This window comes from Quercus lobata, chromosome 11 (genome assembly GCF_001633185.2).
Source record: "Quercus lobata isolate SW786 chromosome 11, ValleyOak3.0 Primary Assembly, whole genome shotgun sequence".
Lineage (NCBI taxonomy): Eukaryota > Viridiplantae > Streptophyta > Magnoliopsida > Fagales > Fagaceae > Quercus > Quercus lobata.
Window position 1 is genome coordinate 35,517,263 of NC_044914.1, and position 22,464 is coordinate 35,539,726.

Below are 22,464 nucleotides of genomic sequence, written 5' to 3' on the forward strand. Positions count from 1 at the left end.
TAACTTTTTCTCACACAAATTCCCAATATGCATATCAATTGTTTAACTCAAATTAAAATTTAAAATCAATGGTGTTGATGAAAGTAGAAGCTGAGCACTCAGTGATGATATGACTGATTTTAGAGGCACAATAACCCATTTCTAAATCAACGGTTATAATCCAAAATCAAGACCTAATCTAACGGTGAGAATTAAATATCAAAGATTTGATATCTCTCACTATCTCTAACGAGTCTGTTCAGTTTTCACTTCAGACTCTCAGTCTCAGAGTTCAGATGGTCTTGGCTTCCCTTTCATGCTTCCTCCTCTTTTCACTCTTCGTCACCTCTTCACTTCTTTAGTCTCAGTTCTCTACTTGGCTCTCTCAAACTCTCACTGTCTCACTTCTCTATTTAGTATTTTGGTTCGCTCTTCAACACTCACTAAATAGTTTCCCCAAATCCAAACCCTAGCCACCTCCAATGCCATAGCCCACTCCCCTCTCCGCCTCCAATGCCTAGCCATCGCCGCCACTGTCCACTCCTCTCTCTGTAGCTACCACTGGTGTTTAGTCCTCACCTTGCTGTTGTGTACTCTTCACTAAGTCAGTTCATACTCCAAACGCTTAGGTAATTGGTCTCTATTTCTCATCTTTCCTTTTTGTTAGTCTCGTTGGTCTCATTTGTTATGGAAATCAAATGTTAAAATCAAATAAACCTAAAGATTTATAATATGAAACCCTAAATAGAAAAAAAAAAAACGTAGAAACCCTAACTATTTTACTTTTGTTCTTTGTTCTTTTTTTTAATCAATTTTGATCTTGTTTTAATTTTATACAGGATTGAGACTCCAAGTAGCATTTTCTGCCTTCAAGTTTGAAACCCATACAGCCATGGTTTTCTTTAAGGTATGGTTTTTTCTTTCCTTTATGTTTGGTGTTTAAGTTGAGGGTTTTTTTTTTTTTTTTTTTTTTTTTTGTTAAATATGAAACCCTTACTAAAAAAAACCTTGAAACCCTAACTATTTTACTTTTGTTCTTTGTTCTTTTTTTTTAATCGTTTTAATTTTATATAGGATTGAAAGCTGACTCCAAGTAGCATTTTCTGCCTTCAAGTTTGAAACCCATACACCCACGGTTTTCTTTAAGGTATTGTTTTTGCTTTCCTTTGTGTTTAGTAAAAAATAATAATAATAATAATATGATGTAGTGATTGTGGTAATTGTTTCTTTTTACTAATTGTCTTTTCCTTCTTTGGATTGATTTGAATGGCGTTCATCCTACAATTGATTTATTTATTTATTTATTCATATTTTATGTTCTTGGTGAAATAGCATAATTGACCTAAACAAGTTTTGGGTATTTTAATCTAGTTTCATTCTTATTTGCCTTTGGATTTACTTTTTTTTTTTCTTTGTTAATTCGAATTGGGTATTGCTTTATTTATTTATTGGTAAGTTACGCACACAGTGTCATGTTCTCGAGTCCGTAACCTATCCTCCATCCCATTATTATGGTAGGAGGATGTGCATTTTGTGTTAAGAGTTTAGTGGCAAGATGGTCTTTGAATTAAGTATGTTGTGTGCACTATAAAGTATGAAATTTGAGCAATTTTTCGCCATGAGTTTACTAGCTATGCATGTGCATTTTTTTTTTAATTATATAGAATTTCTTATTTTCAACCACATATTCTAAGAATGATTTTCCTCTCTTAAAATGATTCGGACATAACCCACCGTATTTTTGTCTTAGATCAGTGAGTCATTGATTACTATCATTAGGAGATAAGTCATTAATGCAAGTATTAGAGATTGAACACCATTTTCTTATGCATTCATTGTATTGTTGCTGATAGGCAAATTTTTACTCATTAAAAGAATGAGGTTCATTTGGTGCCACTATCAACTTTAAAACACGATAGAAACTTTGGGCAATGTGGTCCAACCTAACTCAATTGGCATCTCCTCCCTTTCTACATTCTAGGTGGTGGGTGAGGTGGGTTCAAGATTCATCAGGTGTGTGTGTAACTTGCCAATAAAAAAAAAAAAAAACATATTTGAATAAGTGTTTCTATCTATAAGATAATAAAATACACATCAACATCAAAGGGGTTTGAGGGATAACCCTGTGGTTCCATCCTTTCTTGTGGTGCTTGGGCACTATGGTTTGAGGGATAACCCTTGGAGTGTGTTTATGTTGCTTGCCCCTCAAACTGGAGTGACCTTGTTTGTAATTATATAAGATTGCTTCAAAGAAGGTTTCTATTAGCATTTGTCTATGTAATATTGTCGTAGCTGAAATGAGGTCTGATGGTTTGTGTTGATACAACAATGGTGTTCATGATAAAGATTGTTTAGTGATTGTGTTTTAGTATGTTTGAAGTTACCATCTCCTAGTTGAGATTCTGGGTTTGAGTTGGTTTCCAGATTTTTATTGCATGAACTATTTCTGTAACATAGTTCTTAATTAATTACTAAAAATAAAAGTACTTAGACAAAATAAAACAGGTTGGAATTATATGGATGAAGAAAATTGGAGTTAAGGACTTAGGACTTAGGAGGGATAAGAAAAGAGGGTTTTGTGCTTCATTGGTCTTGGTTAAATAGAACCAAGAAATGTTCACACAAGTTGTTGTTGTTTAAACAACACAACATGTATTTCTACAATACTTTATTTTTTGCATAAACAGGATACAGTTTTTCCTTTTTGGTTTGTGTGATATATAAAAATAAAACCTTTGAAGCTTCCACAATTTGTCACGTCAACAATACTTATATAAATAATAATAAATATTTTTTTTCCCACCAAATACAAATTACAAACCCGATTCTTATTAAAACCCAACTACAAGAGGAGCCTAAACGCAGAAATCAACCGCAAACAAAAAACCCTACCCATACGTAGTTAATTTTTTCTTCCTACTCTCTCAGCACTATCTCTCAAATGCAAACTTAGCCCTAACAAAACCCTCAATCAAACTCTCTCTATTTCAAACTCACTCCCATCTCCTTCTTCTTCTTTAACTCTCTCATTCAATGCAGCTCCCTCCTTCTTTTCTTAGCCACAACTCCTCTGGCTGATGTCTATTTTGATTCATGGTTATTTTGTCCTTGAGTTTTTATCATCTGGGCATTTATTATTTTTTGGCCTCCTTTTTGGGCATTTGATTTTCAGGACTGACTTGAAGAATTTAGATCATTTTCCATTTCTGATGTTGGACGAATTTTCAGGTATGAAGAATTCCAATTTGGTCTTTTTCAAGTTTCAATTTTATTTGATTGATATGAGTTAAAATTCAGATTGAAATTGGTTTAAATGGAACAGAGCCACAAAGTTATGTTTTAATTATATGTCTTTAATTAGATTTTCTATCGATTTAGGGATTTCAAATTCTATAGGTTTTGTAAGGAAATATTGTAAATATCGATGTGTTTCATAGTGGTGATAGTATCGATTTAATAGTTTTTTTTTTTCTATGTTTTTGAGAGGCCTAGGAGTCGGCCTTATGATTAATTTATTTTGGCTGAAAAATTAATTCATATTGATGTAGATTGTGGTTTTAGAATTTTTCAGTGATATGTATGGGTTGTGTGTTGCAGATAGTTATGGGGTTCAATAATAATTTTAGGCACGGTTGATTTGATGCTATATAGTTATTGGGTTTTGTTTTTATTGTGATTGATTTTTTTTCCCTTTTGGTTGATGTTGATTACTATCTTGATTTTAATGATGAAGTCTTGAAACACACATATTTTTACTCAGTGAGGTGTTATATTGATAGCATATATTATTGATAAAGCATTGGAGCTTGCAACATGATCTAGAGATAGTAATGGTCAATGGGTTAACACTGTGGGGTAATTGCCAATACTCCCTCTTGTATCTTTAAGGGAGTCTTTGAGTTAACTGCACTAAAACGGTCTGATGCTGCTGTCATCGATAATGTAGATCTGGTATGCAACATGACTGACCTTTTTCAGTTTCCCTTTTTAAGTAATTTTGCTTCAATGGACATTGATCATTTTGATCAGCATGTATTTAGCTACCTAAATTCTGTTAGATGCAAACCTACATTTAAAACATAATTGGTATGCTATTGAAATAATTAAGGTTGAAGTTTAATCTTGGGTTTGAGACACACTCCTATCTATGTAGATAATCTTTGACTCTAATTCCCCCCCCCCCCTAATAATAAAGTACCATTTTTGCAGTTTTGCATGTGTAAATTTTAGGCTATTTATGATGGATAAGATTTAAAATTGTAGCTGTCATTGATCTGAGCATTCATTTTGTATAAGTAGGAGGTTTAAAATTTTAGAACTTTTACCCTGGTCTTTTCATAATTTTGCTTGCAATCAAATAGTGGTATGCAGTTACTTTGAGAATAAATTACAATGGATAAGGATAAAGATTTAGATTAGTGCTTGTAGAATTATAATGGATAAGGATAAGGATTTAGATTAGTGTTTGTAGCTACTACTTCTATTGAATATCACAATGAATTTTAGTTACATGAATGTACTAATTGACCTAAGAAAGCTTATTTTCATCCACGTTTTAGGAATCATCGTTTTTGGATGGGTAGTAATGGGAGGAAAGTGGATAGTGCATACAAATTGCAAGTATCCATTAATAGGAGAAAAATATATATTGATTCTTTTATTTCCTTCTAAATGAATTATTTTTTACTTTTGAATTCTCTTATTTTGAAGATAATATTTTAAAGTGGAGAGTAGGAGTTGTACACTGAAGATTCCATTCTGCCATTATGTATAAAGACAAACCACACCACTGTTTATGACAATTGTTAAGTGAAATAGCACAATATCTTTTAAAGGGGTCAACAAAGAATGAAATGATGCAACTCATGCCTTGGGTTAGTGAGAATATTATTTCCTTAGGAATTTTTAGATATTGATGTGAAAGCCATCTTAATAGTTGTGTCTCTATTTAATGATGATTTTATTTGCTTATCCCACTTTGAAGACCATTTTTTTAAAATAAATTATTAGTTTATTACATACCATGTGTTGGTTTTAAAACTAACGCTTGACGGGTAGTTTTATGTTATTACTGTGTTACCTAAACTTTTGATGATGGATGTGTCTATTTCAACAAATAGTTTCTAATGGATAACGAAGTACACTTGGATTAGCAACCTATATACATCTCTTTATATTTTTGTGATCGGTGACATTAAGCAACAACCATATCTTAATATCAATTATACACCATTTTGTTCTGCCAAATAAAATTACCGATTTGAGTTGTCTTTCTTTGTAGTTGAATTGTCATCTCTTTTACCTCACTGAATGTTAGATGTTGTAGGTTCTTTCTATTGTCATGATCCAAGGGGAAACAATGTTTATTATCATCCCAAATTATTGTCTACAATAACTAGGACTTTAGTGCATAGCATATGAAAAGAGTCCAAATTGAAGTGTTTCAAATATAGGAGAGAGTCCCTTTTTTTGTATTCTAAGCTGTATTCAAATCAAATTCAATAAATTGATTGATATGCTTTTTTACTGCTATTTTTTTTCCTAATAAGTAAAAGACAGAAGAAAAATAATGGAAAACTTGCATTTGTTATATATTTTTGCAATAGTTGATATTGTTCAATTTTCCTTTAACCAAACTGAATTCCAGTTTTTGAGTATGTTGAATCATATTATGAGTAGAAAGACAGCCTATTCATTTTAAAGTGAGTTTTTATGCAAAGTAAATATATATTATTTTTCTCAAATTATTCCGTGCATTGCACAGGTTAGTGACTATGTACAATCAAAGTGGAATAGACAAATAGTTGTTAACATCTACTTACACAATAGTTTTCCCGTGCATTGCACGGGTTAGTGACTAGTTTATTATTATTATTATTAAAGCTATGAATTATACTTGTTACTTTAGTTTGCTAATACATATCTTTGATTTTTTTAGTTCATGGGAACCTCCACTAATGAACCCTCTGTCCAAACACCAATTGCTACACAAGATGATGGTGCTATTCCCACCCAAGTTGAAGCTTCTACTACTACCCAAGTTAAAGCAGCTGCTGTTGCTGAGTTGCCCACAGTTCCACCATGCCAAGTGAGTAATGACAATTCCTGTTAGTAGTACTTGTAGTGATAGGAAAAAGTTAGTTGTTTAGGGCCATTTTGAAAAAGTAAAGATAGGTGAGGGTGATACTAGTAAAACTAAGGCTATTTGTAATTATTGCCAAAAATTGTATAATGCTGATAGAAGAGTTGTGGTACTATTAATTTGTTAGCTTATGTGCCAATATGTCCCAAGAACCCTAATAGAGAAGATCTAGTTAAAGGGCAGAAAACATTAGCTTTTGAACCCAAAAAGGATGGAGAAGATGGGTTCCACCTTCTGTCGACAACCTTTTCTATTGAGGCTTCTAGAAAAGCATTGGCCGAAATGATTATAATTGATGTGTTGCCTTTTAGGTATGTCAAGGGGTTTGGGTTTAAGAAATATGTAAATACCTTACAATCTAAGCTTCAATTAAAGGATATCCCATTTCGTCAAATTGTTGATAGAGATGTGATTGGCATTTATAATAGTGAGAGAGAGAAGCTAAGGAAATCCTTGAAGGGTTGTAGGGTGTGTCTTACTACGGACACATGGACTTCTATTCAAAATTTAAATTATATGTGTCTCACATGTCACTTTATTGATGATGCTTGGAAATTGCATAAGAGAATTTTAAATTTTTGTTAAGTTGAAGACCACAAAGGGTGGACTATAGGTAGAAAGATTGAGATGTCTTTGCATGAGTGGGGGATTGATGGGATATTCACTTTGACAGTGGATAATGCTAGCTCAAATTTAACAATAATTAAATTTTGCAAAGGGTGACTAAAGATTGGAATAGGACAGTTTTAGGAAATGAGTTCATGCACATGAGGTGTTGTGCCCATATCCTTAATCTCATTGTGGGGAGGGTTTGAAAGAGATTGATGCACTTGTTGCCAAGGTGCGTGAAGCTGTGAGCTATGTGAAGTCCTCACCTAATAGAAATCAAACTTTTAGGAGTTTTATGGAGAGGTTAGGTATGGAGTCCAAGAGTCTTCTTAGTGTATGTGTACCTACTAGGTGGAACTTGACCTATCTCATGTTAGAAACTACTGAAAAATTTGAGAAAGTGTTCCTTTGAATGGATTTTGAAGATGATGGTCATTCGTCATACTTTAGGACCAAGGAAGATAGTGGTGGTTTGGGATCTCCTTGTATGAGTGATTTCCAAAGTTGTAGGGCATTTGTGACTTTCTTAAGGCCTTAAGGCTTTTTTTATAATGCAACGAAGAAATTCTCCGGTTCTTTGTACGTTACTTCAAATGCCTTTTATGATGAGATCTTTGTTATTTAGGAGAGTATTTCTAATTTAGTTAAATCCCAAAACACTCTCTTGAAAAACACAGCCAAAAACAAGCAAACTAAATTTGAGAAGTATTAGGGGGAAGGGGAGAAAATTAATCCTCTTTTGTATGTGGCTGTGGTTCTTGATCCATGAAAAAAATTGAGGTTTTTGAAGTTTTCTTTTTCTGAATTTATGGGAATGCAGTGGCAGAAGTGATGGTTGATAAGGTGAAAGATCTTTTGAATAAGTTGTATAGTTTTTACTCTTCTATTCATTCACTAAATGTGTAAGAACAAAGTGGGAGTGAGAGGACAGAATTGGAAAGTGATGCTAGTGATCCATATGTGTTGGTTCACTTGCGATATGAATGTTTCTTGCAATTTGAGCAATCTGTAGGTTGTAGTAATGAGGTAGAAAAGTATTTGGCTGAAAACTGTGATGGTAGAAAGGATGTGAATTTTGAGATATTGGAGTAGTGGAGGGACAATTGTAGTAGGTACCAAGTGTTGTCTAAAGTTACTAAGGATGTGCTGGTTGTACCAGTTTCCACTATTGCATCTGAGTCAGCATTTAGCACTGGAGGCCACATTGTTGATCCATTTCGGAGTTCATTATCTCCTCTCATGGTTCAAAACCTTGTATGTTCACAAAATTGGCTTCAAGCCATAGTTCCAATTTCTCATTGCCAATCAAGGGATGATGTAGAGGCATTGGAGGAGGAGTTGCTTGACTTAGTCTATTAAATTCTGAAACTTATAGTCTATTAATTTTATTGAATGTCTCATGTATTCAAGCAAAATTTAATCTATTGTGTTTATTTCATATTTTTTTCTAGTTTTAAATCAACAACCAACAGCAAGTGCAACAGCAAATACCAGCTTAAGCAAGGGTTCCACTTCAAGCAAACGACCCTTAATTAGCATTGATGATTAATCACTAACTTGGTATGATTCTGCCTTTAGCTCCTTACTATTATAAACTTGGTTTCCTTACTAGTTGGTCTTGTATTTGGTACTAATGTATTGTTTGTTGCATATTTTTTTATCTATTGTAGGAGGATGGTCATTTATTTTGTAAAGAAGGCAGCTTTGTGGGAATATTTTGGAAGCTTTTTTGGATATATTGCTTTTCTAACTTCTAGCAATACTCATCTGCCAATGCATATAGAAAAGAAATCTTAGTTCATAGGTTTTCTTTTCTATTAGTTATAGACTTATAAACTATAGAGTAGTCATTCAATGCTTTGGGAAAGCTATTTTTTAAAAATACTTATGGTATTTGATTATTGTAACTAATTATATTGCTTGGAACATTTTATAACTAGCAAGCTTTTTGCCTTATGGTTTATTGCCCAAAAAACTGCAGTAACTACCTCTATGGTACTAAGTATATATATCCATTAATTGGAATATTGCAGTATAGTATTATTTGTTGTGATTTATTTGTTGCTAGAAATATTATTTGTTGTGGTTGGCAGGTTTAATAGTTGTTGAGCTACTAGCTTACTACCTAGGTGCTTATTGTGTTGTTTAATAGATCACATATGGTAAAATTAGGGTTTTTGTAGGTTGGGTTGTGCTATCTTTAGTCTATTTTGTTGTGTTTATTTTTTGTGGTTAATGTGGGAAAGATTATGTATTTGGATTGATATGTACTGCTTAGGTGCTTCTATTGTTTTAGAGATCACAGGTGATTAAAAAAAAAGGCTTTTTGGTGTGTTGTGTTGTGTTATTCTGTCCAAGTTTAAATTTGTGAAAATTTGTGAGGATTTGCAAGATTATATTAGGTTTGATATGTCTTGAAGGCCCAACAAGTCTAGTGTAGTTCATAATATAAGCTAAGCTTGAAGCCCTATTTTAAAATAAATTAAGTAAAAAGAGTCCCAATTTGAAATATATAGGGAATTCAAACAATCTGAAATCAATAGAGTTTATTAAATTGCCAAATCGAGTAATTTGGGCTAAAAATGCCCAAAAAAAGGAAATTCCGATAATTTTAATTATGTCAAAAATTCCGGCCCAATCTGAGGCCTAGACTCGACAAACTGACAACTCCGACTTGGTTAACCGATTACTCGAAACGTTGGATCCGACCCGAATATTCGGTTGAATATGGGTCTGAAATTCTGCAACCAGATCCATCCAGGTCGAGTTCGACTTGGGCCCTAAATCGGCCCGGCCTGACCCGACCTGTGGAAAGGCCTTGAAAGTTAAATATACAATAGTACTCTATTATTTTCGATATAAAAACTTTTACATATACTAATCACAAAATAATAATTTTGACGTTTATTTTTTATGTGACATGCATAAATTATGTTCCTTGTAAAATCAATTTAAAGAAACAACGTAGTAATATTTGTAATATATTAAACATTTCCTTTTCCAAAATCTCGCTGGGGTGCGTCTGGGTTGCCTCATGCAACAGTCGATCTATTGCGTTCCAAATACCCCATACTAATCACAGAGAAAGCCCTCCCTGTGAACACTGCGAAATCATCTCTTAGTAAATGTGTGATAAAAACACCTTGTCAATATCTGTAATTGTAGATGCTGGTTGTGTTATGCTAGTCAAACTCAAATCAAATCAGCGTTGTAAGAACTTGGTAATTGAAAACTAAGTATCATTATTATTAGCAGGAACAAACTAGTTTATGTGGCTTGGACTATAGGAGTGCGCAACAACTTGTGGACACTGAAATGAGAGCGTTCCATTTAACACCGTAAAGAAGAATAATCCAAAGTATTCCTGTCTTCCTGTGAGCCAGGGGCGGCGCCACCTTAAGGTCAGGGCGGTCTCAGGACCACCTTGACTTGAATTTTTTTTTTTTATATAATAATTTAAAAATTATTATTTGTTTACTTTTCAAAAAAATTTTGGAAATACCTCCAGTTTACTTTTTCTATTTCTCTAATTATAATAATTTCATAATTTAAAAGTATTCTTGTCTCTCTCTCTCTTTCTCTAGCTCTCTCTTTTTTTACTTTTTCTATTTCTACATGATTCTAGAACACTCTCTCCCTCTATCTCACACAAACAAATTCTCTCTCATACACACATAGATCACCGGCAGAGAAGTTGAGATTGACGTTTTACACAGATCGGCGTTCTACATGGTTTTTTTTTTGATTAGTTTTATTTTATTGTTCAGATTTCATTAGGCTTATGAGAAAGATTGTTTTTGTGTTTCAAATTTTTCAATTGGTTTTGTGTTTTTGTTTTGATTGTGGTATATTACCGTTGAGATAAAGAAGCACGAGAGAGAATTATTTTTTTATTTAACCAGGTATTTAAGGGAGAATATTGTTTAGAGAAGCTACAGTAATTGCTACGGTGTTCTCTACTTGTATAGAAGCACTGTAGCAACTCTAATATAAAAAATGGAGATGGAGAAACTATTGGAGTGAGTTTTTGAGGTGAACAGTGAGCTTTTCTTTCCAAAAAATAGATTTAGAGCACCTGCTGGAGATGCTCTAACCTCTCTATTTCCGCTTGTTCCAGGTGTTATGGGTAGCAAAAGTCGTCAGCTTAACATATTCTTCTTCCCTTTGATGGGTCATGGCCACCTGATACCAATGATGGACACAGCCAAGCTATTTGCAGCGCGAGGTGTGAAGGCAACGATTGTCACTACTCCTCGCAACGTGCAATTATTCTCCAAAACGCGTGGCGCCAACATTGATATCCAAATCATCAAGTTCCCGGCTGTAGAGGCTGGCCTGCCTGAAGGATGTGAGAATATTGACTCAGTGACTTCCCTAGATATGTCTCACAAATTTATCAAAGCCACTAAAATGCTCCAACAACCACTCGAGCAACTACTAGAAGAGTACCAACCTAGTTGCCTTGTTGCCGACATGTTCTTTCCGTGGGCAACTGATGTTGCAGCTAAATTTGGTATTCCTAGGCTTGTTTTCGAGGGGTTCAGTTTTTTTTCCCTATGTGCAACCCATAGTTTGACACTATTTGAACCCCACAAGAAAGTTTTCTCTGACTCTGAACCTTTTGTCATTCCTAGTTTTCCAGGGGAGATAAAGTTGACAAGGATGCAACTTGCTGACTTCACTTTGCAAGAAGTTGAAACAGACTTTTCCAAGTTGTTTAAAGAAGCTATTGAATCAGAGTTGACAAGCTATGGGGTGGTTGTTAACAGCTTCTATGAGCTTGAACCGGCTTATGCAGATCATTACAGGAAAGTTTTGGGAAGAAAGGCGTGGCATATAGGTCCAGTTTCACTATGCAACAAGGATTCTGAAGATAAAGCCCAAAGGGGAAAGGAAGCTTCCATTGATGAACATGAATGTTTAAAATGGCTTTGTAAAAAGAAACCCAATTCGGTAATTTATATTTGTTTGGGGAGTATGCCAAACTTTAGTGATCCTCAGCTTTTTGAAATTGCGATGGGTCTTGAGGCTTCAGAGCAACAATTCATTTGGGTTGTGAGGAAAGGCAAAAATGAGAAAGAGGAGGAAGATTGGCTACCTAAAGGATTTGAGAAAAGAATGGAAGGTAAAGGATTAATTATAAGAGGTTGGGCACCCCAAGTTTTGATTCTTGATCATGAAGCAGTTGGAGGATTTGTGACTCATTGTGGGTGGAACTCGACCTTAGAAGGAGTGGCTTCAGGGGTGCCCATGGTCACATGGCCTATAGCTTCTGAGCAGTTTTACAATGAGAAGTTGATAACTCAAGTACTGAAAATTGGAATTAGTGTTGGTGCTCAACAATGGACTTGGGAGGTAGACGGTATCAAGAGGGAAGCAATAGAGAAGGCAATGAGGCAAATTTTGGTGGGCGAAGAAGCGGCCAGAGCCAAGGCACTTGGAGAGATGGCAAGGAAGGCCGTTGAAGAAGGAGGATCATCATACTCTGATTTGAATGCTTTAATTGAAGAATTAAGGTTGTATTGCCTTTGATCTCTGGCGCTAAAAATTGCTTATATGACTCTTTAATAATTATATATAAAGGATTTATTATCCTTGCTGTTTAGTGTGTGATATTTTTACTCGCTTAGTTGTTCTTCAATAATGGTAGGACATTGTCCTAAGAATTTGTGATCAATAGTCCAATCAAAATTATAATTCTATAAGTTGTAGATAAGTGTTCAGTTGTCTACTATTTCTTAAGTTTCAACTTTTATAGCATTTGCATGGGGATTAGGCAAAAGTTTAGCTAAACTTAACTTAAAAAGTTACTTTTCCCTTATTGCCTAATCCATTTCTTACTTGTGCAACCACAAGACTTTCTATTTGTTTTACTACTTTATTTAAATATTAAATAAAGAGCAACAGAGAGAAAGGGGTAATTTGAGAGAGAGAATGAGCTGTTGAAAAAAAGAGTAGTCTATTGAGCTACAATGTAATGTATTTTTAGGAAAGAATGATAATTAAGATGCATTATTTCTATTGGGTTACTAGTTTAATTTGAGTCTTTTTTTTTTTTTTTTTTGAGAGTTTGTTCAACATATTTTTGCTGGACCTGTCCGATTGTCCAATGATAATACCACAAATTTTACGATATAAAACTTATAAATTGATGTTTAACTAATCACAAGAAAGGTTTCTCAAAAAAAAAAAAAAAAAAAAAACTAATCACAAGAAAGCGATTCAAATTTTAATGTATTGGGTTTTTAAAGTTCACTAAACACATTTATTATGATATTAGTATGTAAATATTTTGTAGTAAAATTCATGGTACCTTTACCATTTTTCTTTTACACTTCGTTTGCTTTGAAATACAATATTTTATGTATGTAAAACATTTTCAGGTGTTTGGTATGACAAATAATATCTTTTAAGAAAACCACCAAAACCAGTGGCTCAACCACTGGAGACGCTGGTGCCTAAGCTTTGGTGACTGGACTGCCAACATTGATGGCCAAAATAGTGTCTTCGGTTATTGGACCTTTAGTATCGATCACTAGAATGGTGTCTATTAACTGAATTGCTGACACCGGTCATTAGAACGATTGCTTTGACTATTGGGCCCACTAGCACTAGTCACTTGAGCACATAGGGTGAGGGGAAGCCACCGGATAGGATAGGGGGAAGCAACTGTTTGTTTTACCAAAACTTTAAAGGTAAAACATTTTTTAGCTTTTCTTAAAGGATTTTACAGTTAACGAAAAATATTTTATAAGTTTGACCATATTTTACATTAAAACTGTAGACACCCTATTTTACAACTTGCATTTAACTAACAGGTAGATCTTTAGATTTGTGATACAAAACAAATTTTGATGCTCTGACGATCATAATGGTATGTCATGGGCTTTGATTGGAGCACCGATCAAAAGTTATCATACAAATAATTTTCAATGATCATGCCTCACCTACACAATGGGCCCAATCACATTCTATTTTAAACACTTAATTTTGATTGGTTCTCACAAGAATTAATTTAAAATTAATTAAGTGTGATTTTTGATTGAATTTCATTTTACCTCAATTTTTTTAAGAAATAATAAAAAATGTTTTCCTTTATGGCATCTTATCCGCTTTTTTTTTTTAAAAAAAATAGAGATAGAAAAAGATATGATCCATGAAAAAATTCAAAAAAAAAAAAAAATGTTCAAAAAAACGTTATTATTCTCAGCAGCAACTTGAATCACATTTTTGGCCAGGAAAACGTTGAAATTTGATTTTCTTTATTTCTGGAAAAGTTGTAGATAATTGAATTTCCTTTCAAAAAAGATCAATCCCAAATCAATTGGAATTTTGAGAAAAAATTTATAGCCAAAATATGAAACAGGTGCAAAAGATAACACAAATTCAGCATCAACTTCAATTTTCTTTCAAAATTTCAAATGGCGATCAACATCAAATCTATTCAAGCTTATCTAATAGGCTTATCCCTTCCCTTAGCTTTAGAAGAAAACTTTTGAAACATAAGTTGGATTGAAAAACAGATACATTCTATGAAAAATTTCAAAAAAAAAAAAAATGATAAATAAAAAAAACGTTACTATTTTCAGCAGCAACGTGAATCGTATTTTTGGCCTGGAAAACGTTGAAATTTGGTTTTCTATATTTCTGGAAAAGTTGTATAGAATTTAATTTAATTTCTAAAAACACCAATCTTGAATCAATTGGAATTTTGACCAGAAAGTTAGAGCCAAAATATGAAACAGGTGCAGAAGATAACACATGTTTAGCATCATCTTCAACTTCCTTTCAAAATTCAAATAGGGATCAACACCAAATTTGTTCTAGCTTATTTAAATAGGTTTATCTCTTCCCTTAGCTTCAGAAGAAAGCTAGTAACTTAGCTTTAAAGTTAAGCCATCCCTTCCCTTACAATGAGACAAGACCTCTTCCATTTTCTGAACCCCATTCCCTCTGGAGAGTTAGGGAGAAAGGAGAAAACAAAAGCTGTTGTGCAACCATTGTTCTTACTTTAGTTATAGTTTAGTTGAATTTATTCAACCATCTAATTGGCTTTATTCCATGCCAAATTTGCTTGTAATTCAGTAATTAGTAATCCTATATTTAGGTGGGTTTGATGTAAGGGTAGTGAGTGAGATAAAGTGAAGATTGCTCAAGAGTGTGCAAGAAAATAGAGACTCGCGGCTTGGCCTCGCGGGTGACTCGCGGCTGTAAGTCGCCAGACGCAGCACACGTGCCAAGCATGCTGGAAGGTGAACAGTCATGCAAGCTGGAGCACTACAGGACAACTGGCTATACGGTTATCTCGCGACTGGATCTCGCGACTTAGTCAAGCCGCGAGGTCAAGCCGCGAGCCACTCTTGTTTTGTAAAACCTGACGTTTCACATTCCTCTACCACTCCAGTATAAATACCCCTTTTACCCACGATTGTAAGAGAGCTTCCAAAGAGAATTTTGAGAGAGAAACCCTAAAGAAAAACAAGATTGATTCACCCACAATCTATACATTAGAGTCTCTTCAAATTCCTCAACTCTCTTCCTCTCCATTGTCAAATCCTTGAGAGGCATTATACCAAACTTGACTCTCACCATTATCATTACTGTGAGAGAGCTGTTTGGATTTCTGGGAAGCAGTTAGGAACAAGGTTATTAAACCCGGACCGGACCGTACGGTCCGACCGGAAAACCCGGGAACCGTTCAGATTCACGGTCCATTTAAGGTAAGGAACCGTTCCATGCGAAAAAAGCATGGAATCGTCCGGACCGCGGTTCGACCGTCCGGGTCTATGAACCGTGACCGGTTCACACGGTTCGGACGGTTCCCTAATTTCAGCCTTTTTTTTTTTTTCCCCCCCTATACGGCGTCGTTCCACCTTTTTTTTTTTTAACCCTCTCTCAAAAATCACTCTTAGCCTCACTCTGAAACCCTCTCTCAATCATTCTCAATCCTCACTCGTCTCTGCCTCTCTAAAAAATCACTCTCAATCCTCACTCTCTCAAGTCTCAATCACTCTCTCGTCTCTGCCTCTCCCTCGTCATCGTCGCACTGTCGCAGCTCAGCCCAGATTTCTTCCTCAATCCTCACTCTCTCAATCACTCTCTCCCTCGTCGCCGTCGCACTGTTGCAGCTCAGCCCAGATCTCTTCCTCACTCTCTCAAAGTCTCAATCACTCTCTCGTCTTTACCTCTCTCCCTCGTTGCCATCGCAGCTCAACCCAGATCGCAGCTCACTCTCTCACGCTCATCTCTGCCTCTCTCCCTCGTCCCCGTCGCAGCTCACTCTGTGCCTCGTCGCCGTCGCCGTTGTTGGTACTTTAATCTGTTTTTTCTTTGTTAATATTTGCAAGTTGATTGTGGATGATGATATAGATTTGAAGTGTTGGTGTGTAAATTGATTTGGGTCAATTGAAAATTGATTGTGGATGATGATATAGATCTGAAGTGTTGGTGTATGTGAAGACAAGGCTTGTGATATTATTGTAATTGTGAAAATTGATTTGGGTCAATTGGTGTTTCTGTTTGCCAAAATTACTTTGTTGTGTCTGCAACTTCTTGCTGCATGTTTTTTTTTTGTATTTTTTATTGCTGTTGGTTTCAATAATATTTACATTATTCTCAAATCATTTGCCCCATTACTAAAAGCAATCTCAACATAATTGAAATCCCAGAATTAACATAGCATCTGAATATGCTAGATTTCAAATTTACTTAACTACAGCTATCAGACCACATATTAATAAAAAAATAAAAAGAGAAGAAGAAAAATGACCCTCAAGAATAGAACAGGTGGACCATGGACCTGTTTCAAAATGAGTTCAGTGATAGAATAGGCAGACGCCTTATAGTATCTTAACTAGCTTTTTCTTATGATGGTGTCTTGAAAACAATTGGCCCTAATGTCTCACATACTTGACAAGCACAATGAAGAAGAAATGACTAATCAAAATGTGAAACAAAAGTAAGCTAATAGCTAGTCAAAGTGAGAAGAAGCAAAAACAGTGTGAAACAAAAGTAAGCTAATAGCTAGTCAAAGTGAGAAGAAGCAAAAACAGTAATACAAGTACCAATGACTTGCAGAAACCCTGTGCTTTCCCAGATAAGAAGACATTATTCTCAGAAACCCTATGCTTTCCCAGCAATACAAGTTAATTATTTAGTTTTATATATTTATTTTTTTTTGGGTCTGTTGCATAATGAGTAGGTTCTGTGGAAAGTTGAAAAGGAAAAGTGAATGTGGGATTAGGATGTTTTAGGGATCAGTTTTTGTATTATGGTTCAATTAACTTGTGGAAAGGATGTTACATTTGAAAAGTTTTTTTGTCTAGTGACTTGTTTCTTTCATGCATTTTTGATGGGAAGGAGTTTTTTTTGTCTAGTGTGTAACAATGTGTAATTGTGTACTGTATTTTTGTAAGTTTTATGTATTTTTTAGAAATAAGCTTTTCTAAATGAATTAGGCTATTTTAGTTAATTTTTCTATTTTTTTTATTAATTTAATGTTTTTATATATATTTAAAATAATTATTAAATTAATTATGACGTCATCACGGTTCGACCCCGGTTCGACCTCGGTCCAACCTCAAAACCCTTGAACCTCTCCCTTTTACGGTTCAATGAACGGTCCGGGTCTGAAAACCTTGGTTAGGAAGGAACCAATCTTTATTGGTTGATGCTATGGTCTAGTAGCGGAATCCGGGAAGCTAGAAAAGAAAAAGGTTCGGCGCAACCTCGTTAGAGCAAGAAGCTTAGAGGGCTTAGGTGCACTGGGTAGATTAGGCTTGGAAGGTCTATTGCTGTCCATGTATCCCAACTGTATTTTCTAGTGGATTGTTTACCGCTTGGAGGGCGGCAGAGAGATTTTACGCCGAGGGCTTCGGTTTCCTCTTCGATAACACATCGCGTGTTGTCTCTGTGTTTGCATCTTCCTTCCTCTCTATCTTTGCCTTTTTATTATCTGCTGTGGATTGTGTTTTGTTTCGGCTTAGATAGTTTTTACCAATTCCATATTATAGCTTATGTTAAGTTTCCGCACACTAGTTGTTTGACATATTGCTTGAATTGGTTAAGTTGTAATTTGGGGGTCTAAACGTTTAAAGGTGTTTATACACGTTTTTGAACTTTCAATTGGTATCAGAGCGGGTACACTGCTATTGGTTTCATTACCATTGTGTGATCCTTGACTCCCTTTTGAGATGGATCGGTCTCAATCCCTAAATGCACCTCCATATTTTGATGGTAGTAATTATGCTTTTTGGAAGGTTTGCATGAGAGCTTTTCTGTGTTCTATTGATGAATCTGTTTGGGATGCTGTTGAGATTGGTTGGACCAGACCTGAGGCAGCCAAATCCACATGGGATAAGGCAGCACTTGCTGCATCTAATGCTAACAGTAAAGCACTCAATGCTATTTTCTATGGTATGTCTCCAGATGAATTTCACAGGATTTCTCACATTACCGTTGCCAAAGAAGCATGGGAGATTTTGGAAACCACCTATGAAGGCACGAAGAAAGTGAAAGACACCAAGTTGCAAATGCTGACTACTCGGTTTGAGGAGCTCGAAATGAGTGAGGATGAGTCTTTTGACTCTTTCTATGGGAAGCTAAATGAGGTGATTGTTAGCAAGTTCAACTTGGGGGAGAAAACGGAGGATTCAAAAATTGTAAGGAAAATCCTTCGATCATTGCCGGAAAGTTTTCGTGCTAAAGTGACAATGATTGAAGAGAGCAAGGACCTTGATGACATCAAAGTACAGGAGCTGGTTGGTTCTCTTCAGACTTATGAGATGTCGCTGCCCAATCAACGGAAGAGTAAATCTCTTGCTCTTAAGACGATTAATGAGAAGGTGGAAGATCAAGACTCATCGGGAGAAGATGTGGTTGAAAAAGATGTTGCATACCTTGTCAAAAATTTCAGAAAGTTCTTGAAATTCAAAAATAATGGCAAATTTGATGATAAAAGAAAATTCCAAAGTTCTGGAAGGGAGAAAAGGGAATTCAAAAAGAAAGATGGAAAAGAATCCCAACCTACACAAGGTGTCACTTGCTTCGAATGTAACGGACATGGACACTTTAAGAAGGAATGTCCGAATTATTTGAAATCGAAAGGCAAAGTGTATGCCACGACATTGAGTGACTCGGATTCATTTGACTCAGAATCTGAAGAAAGCTGTGATGGAGAGGGGAACTATTCAGCTTTTATGACTATTGCTTATGTTGAGTCTTCAGATGAGTTGAATCTGCTTGTACGAGACCTTGGAGAACATAGTGATGATGAATCACTAGGAATTGTTGAAGAATCAGATGCTGAAGAAGATGAAAGCACAGCAAATCTTCAAGAGTATTATAACTCACTCTTGGAGAAGTCGGGTGAGTACACAAGGGTGGCCAAGGCTGCTGTGAGAAAAATGAAGAAGGCAGAGGAGGACTACAAAAGTCTCCTAATCCGATATAGGGAGGCCAAATGTGAGATAGAAACACTGAATGGTGAGCTGTCTGAAACTTACACAAAAGTGAGATTTCTTGAGAATGAGGTTGTGCAAGCAAATGCTAAAATAGAGAGGGTCACCACCAAGAAGCTAGATGATGTTATCTCATCTCAAAAGAGCTTTTCAGAAAAATCCGGATTGGGATATACCGGAGGAAGTAGTTCATCTGGAAATGTCACTAAAGAAGTGAAGTTTGTAAAGGCCAAAGATCCAGTTGTAGTTGACCTTAATGAAGAGAAGCTCAAGATGGAGGAGAAGAAGAATGTGGTGAACCAACGGATGTTGAATCCCCGTAATCAATCTGTGGGCAAGTCTGAATCTCGTGCCAAGTCACACCCACGACCACAAAGAGGTCCTAGAGCAACTTATGTGTGTCATTATTGTGGACTTCAAGCTCATACTCGACCAAATTGCCAAAAGCTGAGAGCAAAGAATAGTGCAACTCCTCAAAGGTCAGGAGGACCTAGAAATGATAGAAGAAATTGGGCAGGTGATCAATCTAGAGATCAGAATGGTGATCCCGGAATGATGAACGTGATGAAGATGATTGGTACATTCACCAACTTCTTGGAAAGCTTCTCACGAAGGTTTGAAAGCCCTAACTCCCGTACCCAATCCTATAAGGAAATCACCCCAAACGCAAGTGACGTGTGGGTGAAAAAAGGGTACTCATGCATAAGCATTACAACATGTCCATGCATTAATACTTCCTATGCTTTGTGAAGATGTTTGTTTGTTTGCTTGCTGTTTTTGCTGTTGGTTGTTTGCTTGTCTACTTGTGCATATTTTTAATTTTGTTTTATCAATCTTTTCGCTTTTAGTGTCAAAAATCCAAAAATCACATAAAAAATTAGAAAATCAAAAAGCTTGATTGACTTTGTTGAGCTTTTGTCTCAAAACTTGTTTTGCCTTGTACCTTTATGCTAATGGCTTTGTGCATTTTCGAGCATTGCTTGTTTCTTTGCACTCATATCTCTGTGGGAGAAATCTTGAAATCTATGTGATTGTTGTAAATAGATCTTCAAACTTGTCATGAATCATTAGTGAATGGTTTTGTTGATCTTGAGACATGCATAGACTTGTGTCTATATATCTTCCCACTCTTTATTTTTGTTTTGCTAAAAAGAGCTCACCAAATGTAAATCTCCAAATGAAAAGAGATATTGAGCTGCAAAAGCCTGTCACACATTCTAGTATTCGACTAGGAAAAAGGGTAAGCGACTTTGTATTAAAGAAAATGTTTATTCAAAAAGTCAAAGGCTTGTTCATTAAAGTGAAATATCAAATATCACTCTCACAATGAGAGGTGATTGCCTCAAAAGATCAAAAAGATCAAATGTTATGATTAATAGTGGAGTCAAATGTAAAGCTCCAAGTTATGTTATCAAGTTTTTGTGGGAGGTCATATATACATATTTTTATAATTGAGATGGGTCACATGATCTAGTGCTAATTGTGTATGTCTTGGTTGAATTGATCATTGAAGTTTCACATTAGACTAAGGACTATCTCATTGTTGATATCCACACACAACACACAAGTTTATGTTCAATAAATGCTATATTCATTTGTGTGATTGTACTTGATGAAATGTGTTTTCACATGCTCAATCTTTGTTAATTCAAGCACAAAAATATTTTTGAGTGTTTTAAGTGTTTTTGGAAAGTATTTTGTTTGAAAAATCTGAAAATTTCAAAAATCTAGTTTTGCCCTGTTTTGGCGGCTCAGTCGCGGGTATGTCAAGTCGTGAGATCCAGTCGCGTCTTCGCGGGTCATTTTTGGCGACTTGTTCGCGAGTGGAAGGTCCAGTCGCGAGGGTTACACAGAGATTTTCGCGGCTCCGCTCGCGATTCACTTGCGGGTAGACCTTTCAATCGCGAAAAACACTTAGAAAAATTTTTCAAATTTTTGTTCTCGAGTGTTTTGGCGGCTTGAACTGGCGACTGTGTGGCGACTCAATCAAGTCGCGAAAAACGCGTGTTTGGCAGAAATAAGGGCAGTTTTTTAAATCTTTTTCAGTTTTCCCTCGAACATTTGTGACTATTCATCTTCTCTCTAAACTATCTCCTTCCCAAACACTTTGTGCTCCCATTTCCAATCTCCATTGTTGCATATTTTCTGCTCAAATTCTTCAAGTCACAGGTATGGGTTTTCAGTTTTGAACTCATTTCTACTTGATTTTGTGTTTTTTCCCCTTGATTTTTCGCATATGTTTATGTTTTAGAGATGGGTTTTGATCTTAGTTGTTTCCTTTTTGGTCTTCATCCTGTGCTTAGCTAAGTGTGTCTTTTATTTTATCTGATCTTGAGCTGTTGAGTTGTTTCAAAATGTTCCGTTTGAGGATGTGAGTTTTACTGTGCTGAATGTGCATGTTCTATTGTGTTAATCTGTTGGGAGCATCTGCTAGTTTCAAAATGCTGATTATGAGTCATATCATTTTTCCATTATATGTCTCAATGACATATATCTGCCTTTAGGATAGTTTCTATATCTGCTGATTTTATTCTCCCCTGCATTCTCCCTATTGTTCTTGTGTTTCCTATTTTAGGCTTGTTTATCCATGTGGTTGATCTAAGTAGCTTATTGTTTAAGTATTCAAGTTCATTTGTGTGGCTGAAATCTCTTTGTTAATTACATGGTACTGACTAGTTCTACACATATATTGTTCTATGCTGTTGTGGCCTCTTCTGATTGTTCACAGATGGCTCCCTCATCTCCGAAGAAGAAAACTCCTGCAAAGAAGGCTGACAAAAGATTGAAAATGGATTCTAAACTGTTTAGGTCAGTTCAACACTTTGAGAGATACAAGGATATCTTCTTGAAAGCAGGAATTATTCAAGAAAGATTTGTAGATTTGGAGGACTTAAGACAATCTTTTATCCCCAGCTGTTTTGAAGGAAGAGGATGGGAAAAGCTTCTGAGTGATCTCCCTGTAGTGTGTGAACCCCTGATTAGGGAGTTTTATTCAAATGCTGTGATAAGGGAGAATGAGTTAAGTTGCTGGGTTAGAGGTAAAGAATTCATTTTGGATGCACATGTCATTGATGATGTGCTAGGGCTTGAAGGATTAGAAGATCATGAATTTATCAATTACAAGGATAGGAGTGTTTCTATTGAAACAGTTCAACAAAGGATAGGTGGGCAGAGAGAAGGGAAATGTTTGAATACCACTGCCTTTCCAGTGGACATGAGGTGTCTAACAATAATCATGATGTTTAACCTCTATCTCATAAAGAAGTTGACTACAAT

At 35.5% G+C, this 22,464-nt stretch overlaps 1 protein-coding gene and 1 long non-coding RNA gene across 4 annotated transcripts; both read left to right on the forward strand.

Annotated features, from left to right (window-relative positions):
- Nucleotides 1-242: 242 nt before the first annotated feature.
- LOC115967355 lies at nucleotides 243-8,693 on the forward strand. The gene is made up of 7 exons (XR_004086439.1): nucleotides 243-608; nucleotides 819-886; nucleotides 1,054-1,126; nucleotides 3,152-3,207; nucleotides 5,918-6,067; nucleotides 8,182-8,290; nucleotides 8,401-8,693. It is a non-coding gene; the product is annotated as an uncharacterized LOC115967355 (long non-coding RNA).
- Nucleotides 8,694-10,297: 1,604 nt separating this feature from the next.
- On the forward strand, nucleotides 10,298-12,335 carry LOC115966236 (scopoletin glucosyltransferase-like). 3 transcript variants are annotated; one of them, XM_031085489.1, is made up of 2 exons: nucleotides 10,298-10,462; nucleotides 10,848-12,335. In XM_031085489.1, the coding sequence occupies exon 2, from the start codon at nucleotides 10,853-10,855 to the stop codon at nucleotides 12,260-12,262; it is 1,410 nt and encodes a 469-aa protein (XP_030941349.1). In that variant the 5' UTR covers nucleotides 10,298-10,462; nucleotides 10,848-10,852; the 3' UTR covers nucleotides 12,263-12,335. The 3 variants fall into 3 exon arrangements, with proteins under 3 accessions (XP_030941349.1, XP_030941348.1, XP_030941350.1); XM_031085488.1 differs by lacking the exon at nucleotides 10,298-10,462 and adding an exon at nucleotides 10,472-10,762; XM_031085490.1 differs by lacking the exon at nucleotides 10,298-10,462 and adding an exon at nucleotides 10,472-10,749.
- The last annotated feature ends 10,129 nt before the right edge of the window (nucleotides 12,336-22,464 follow it).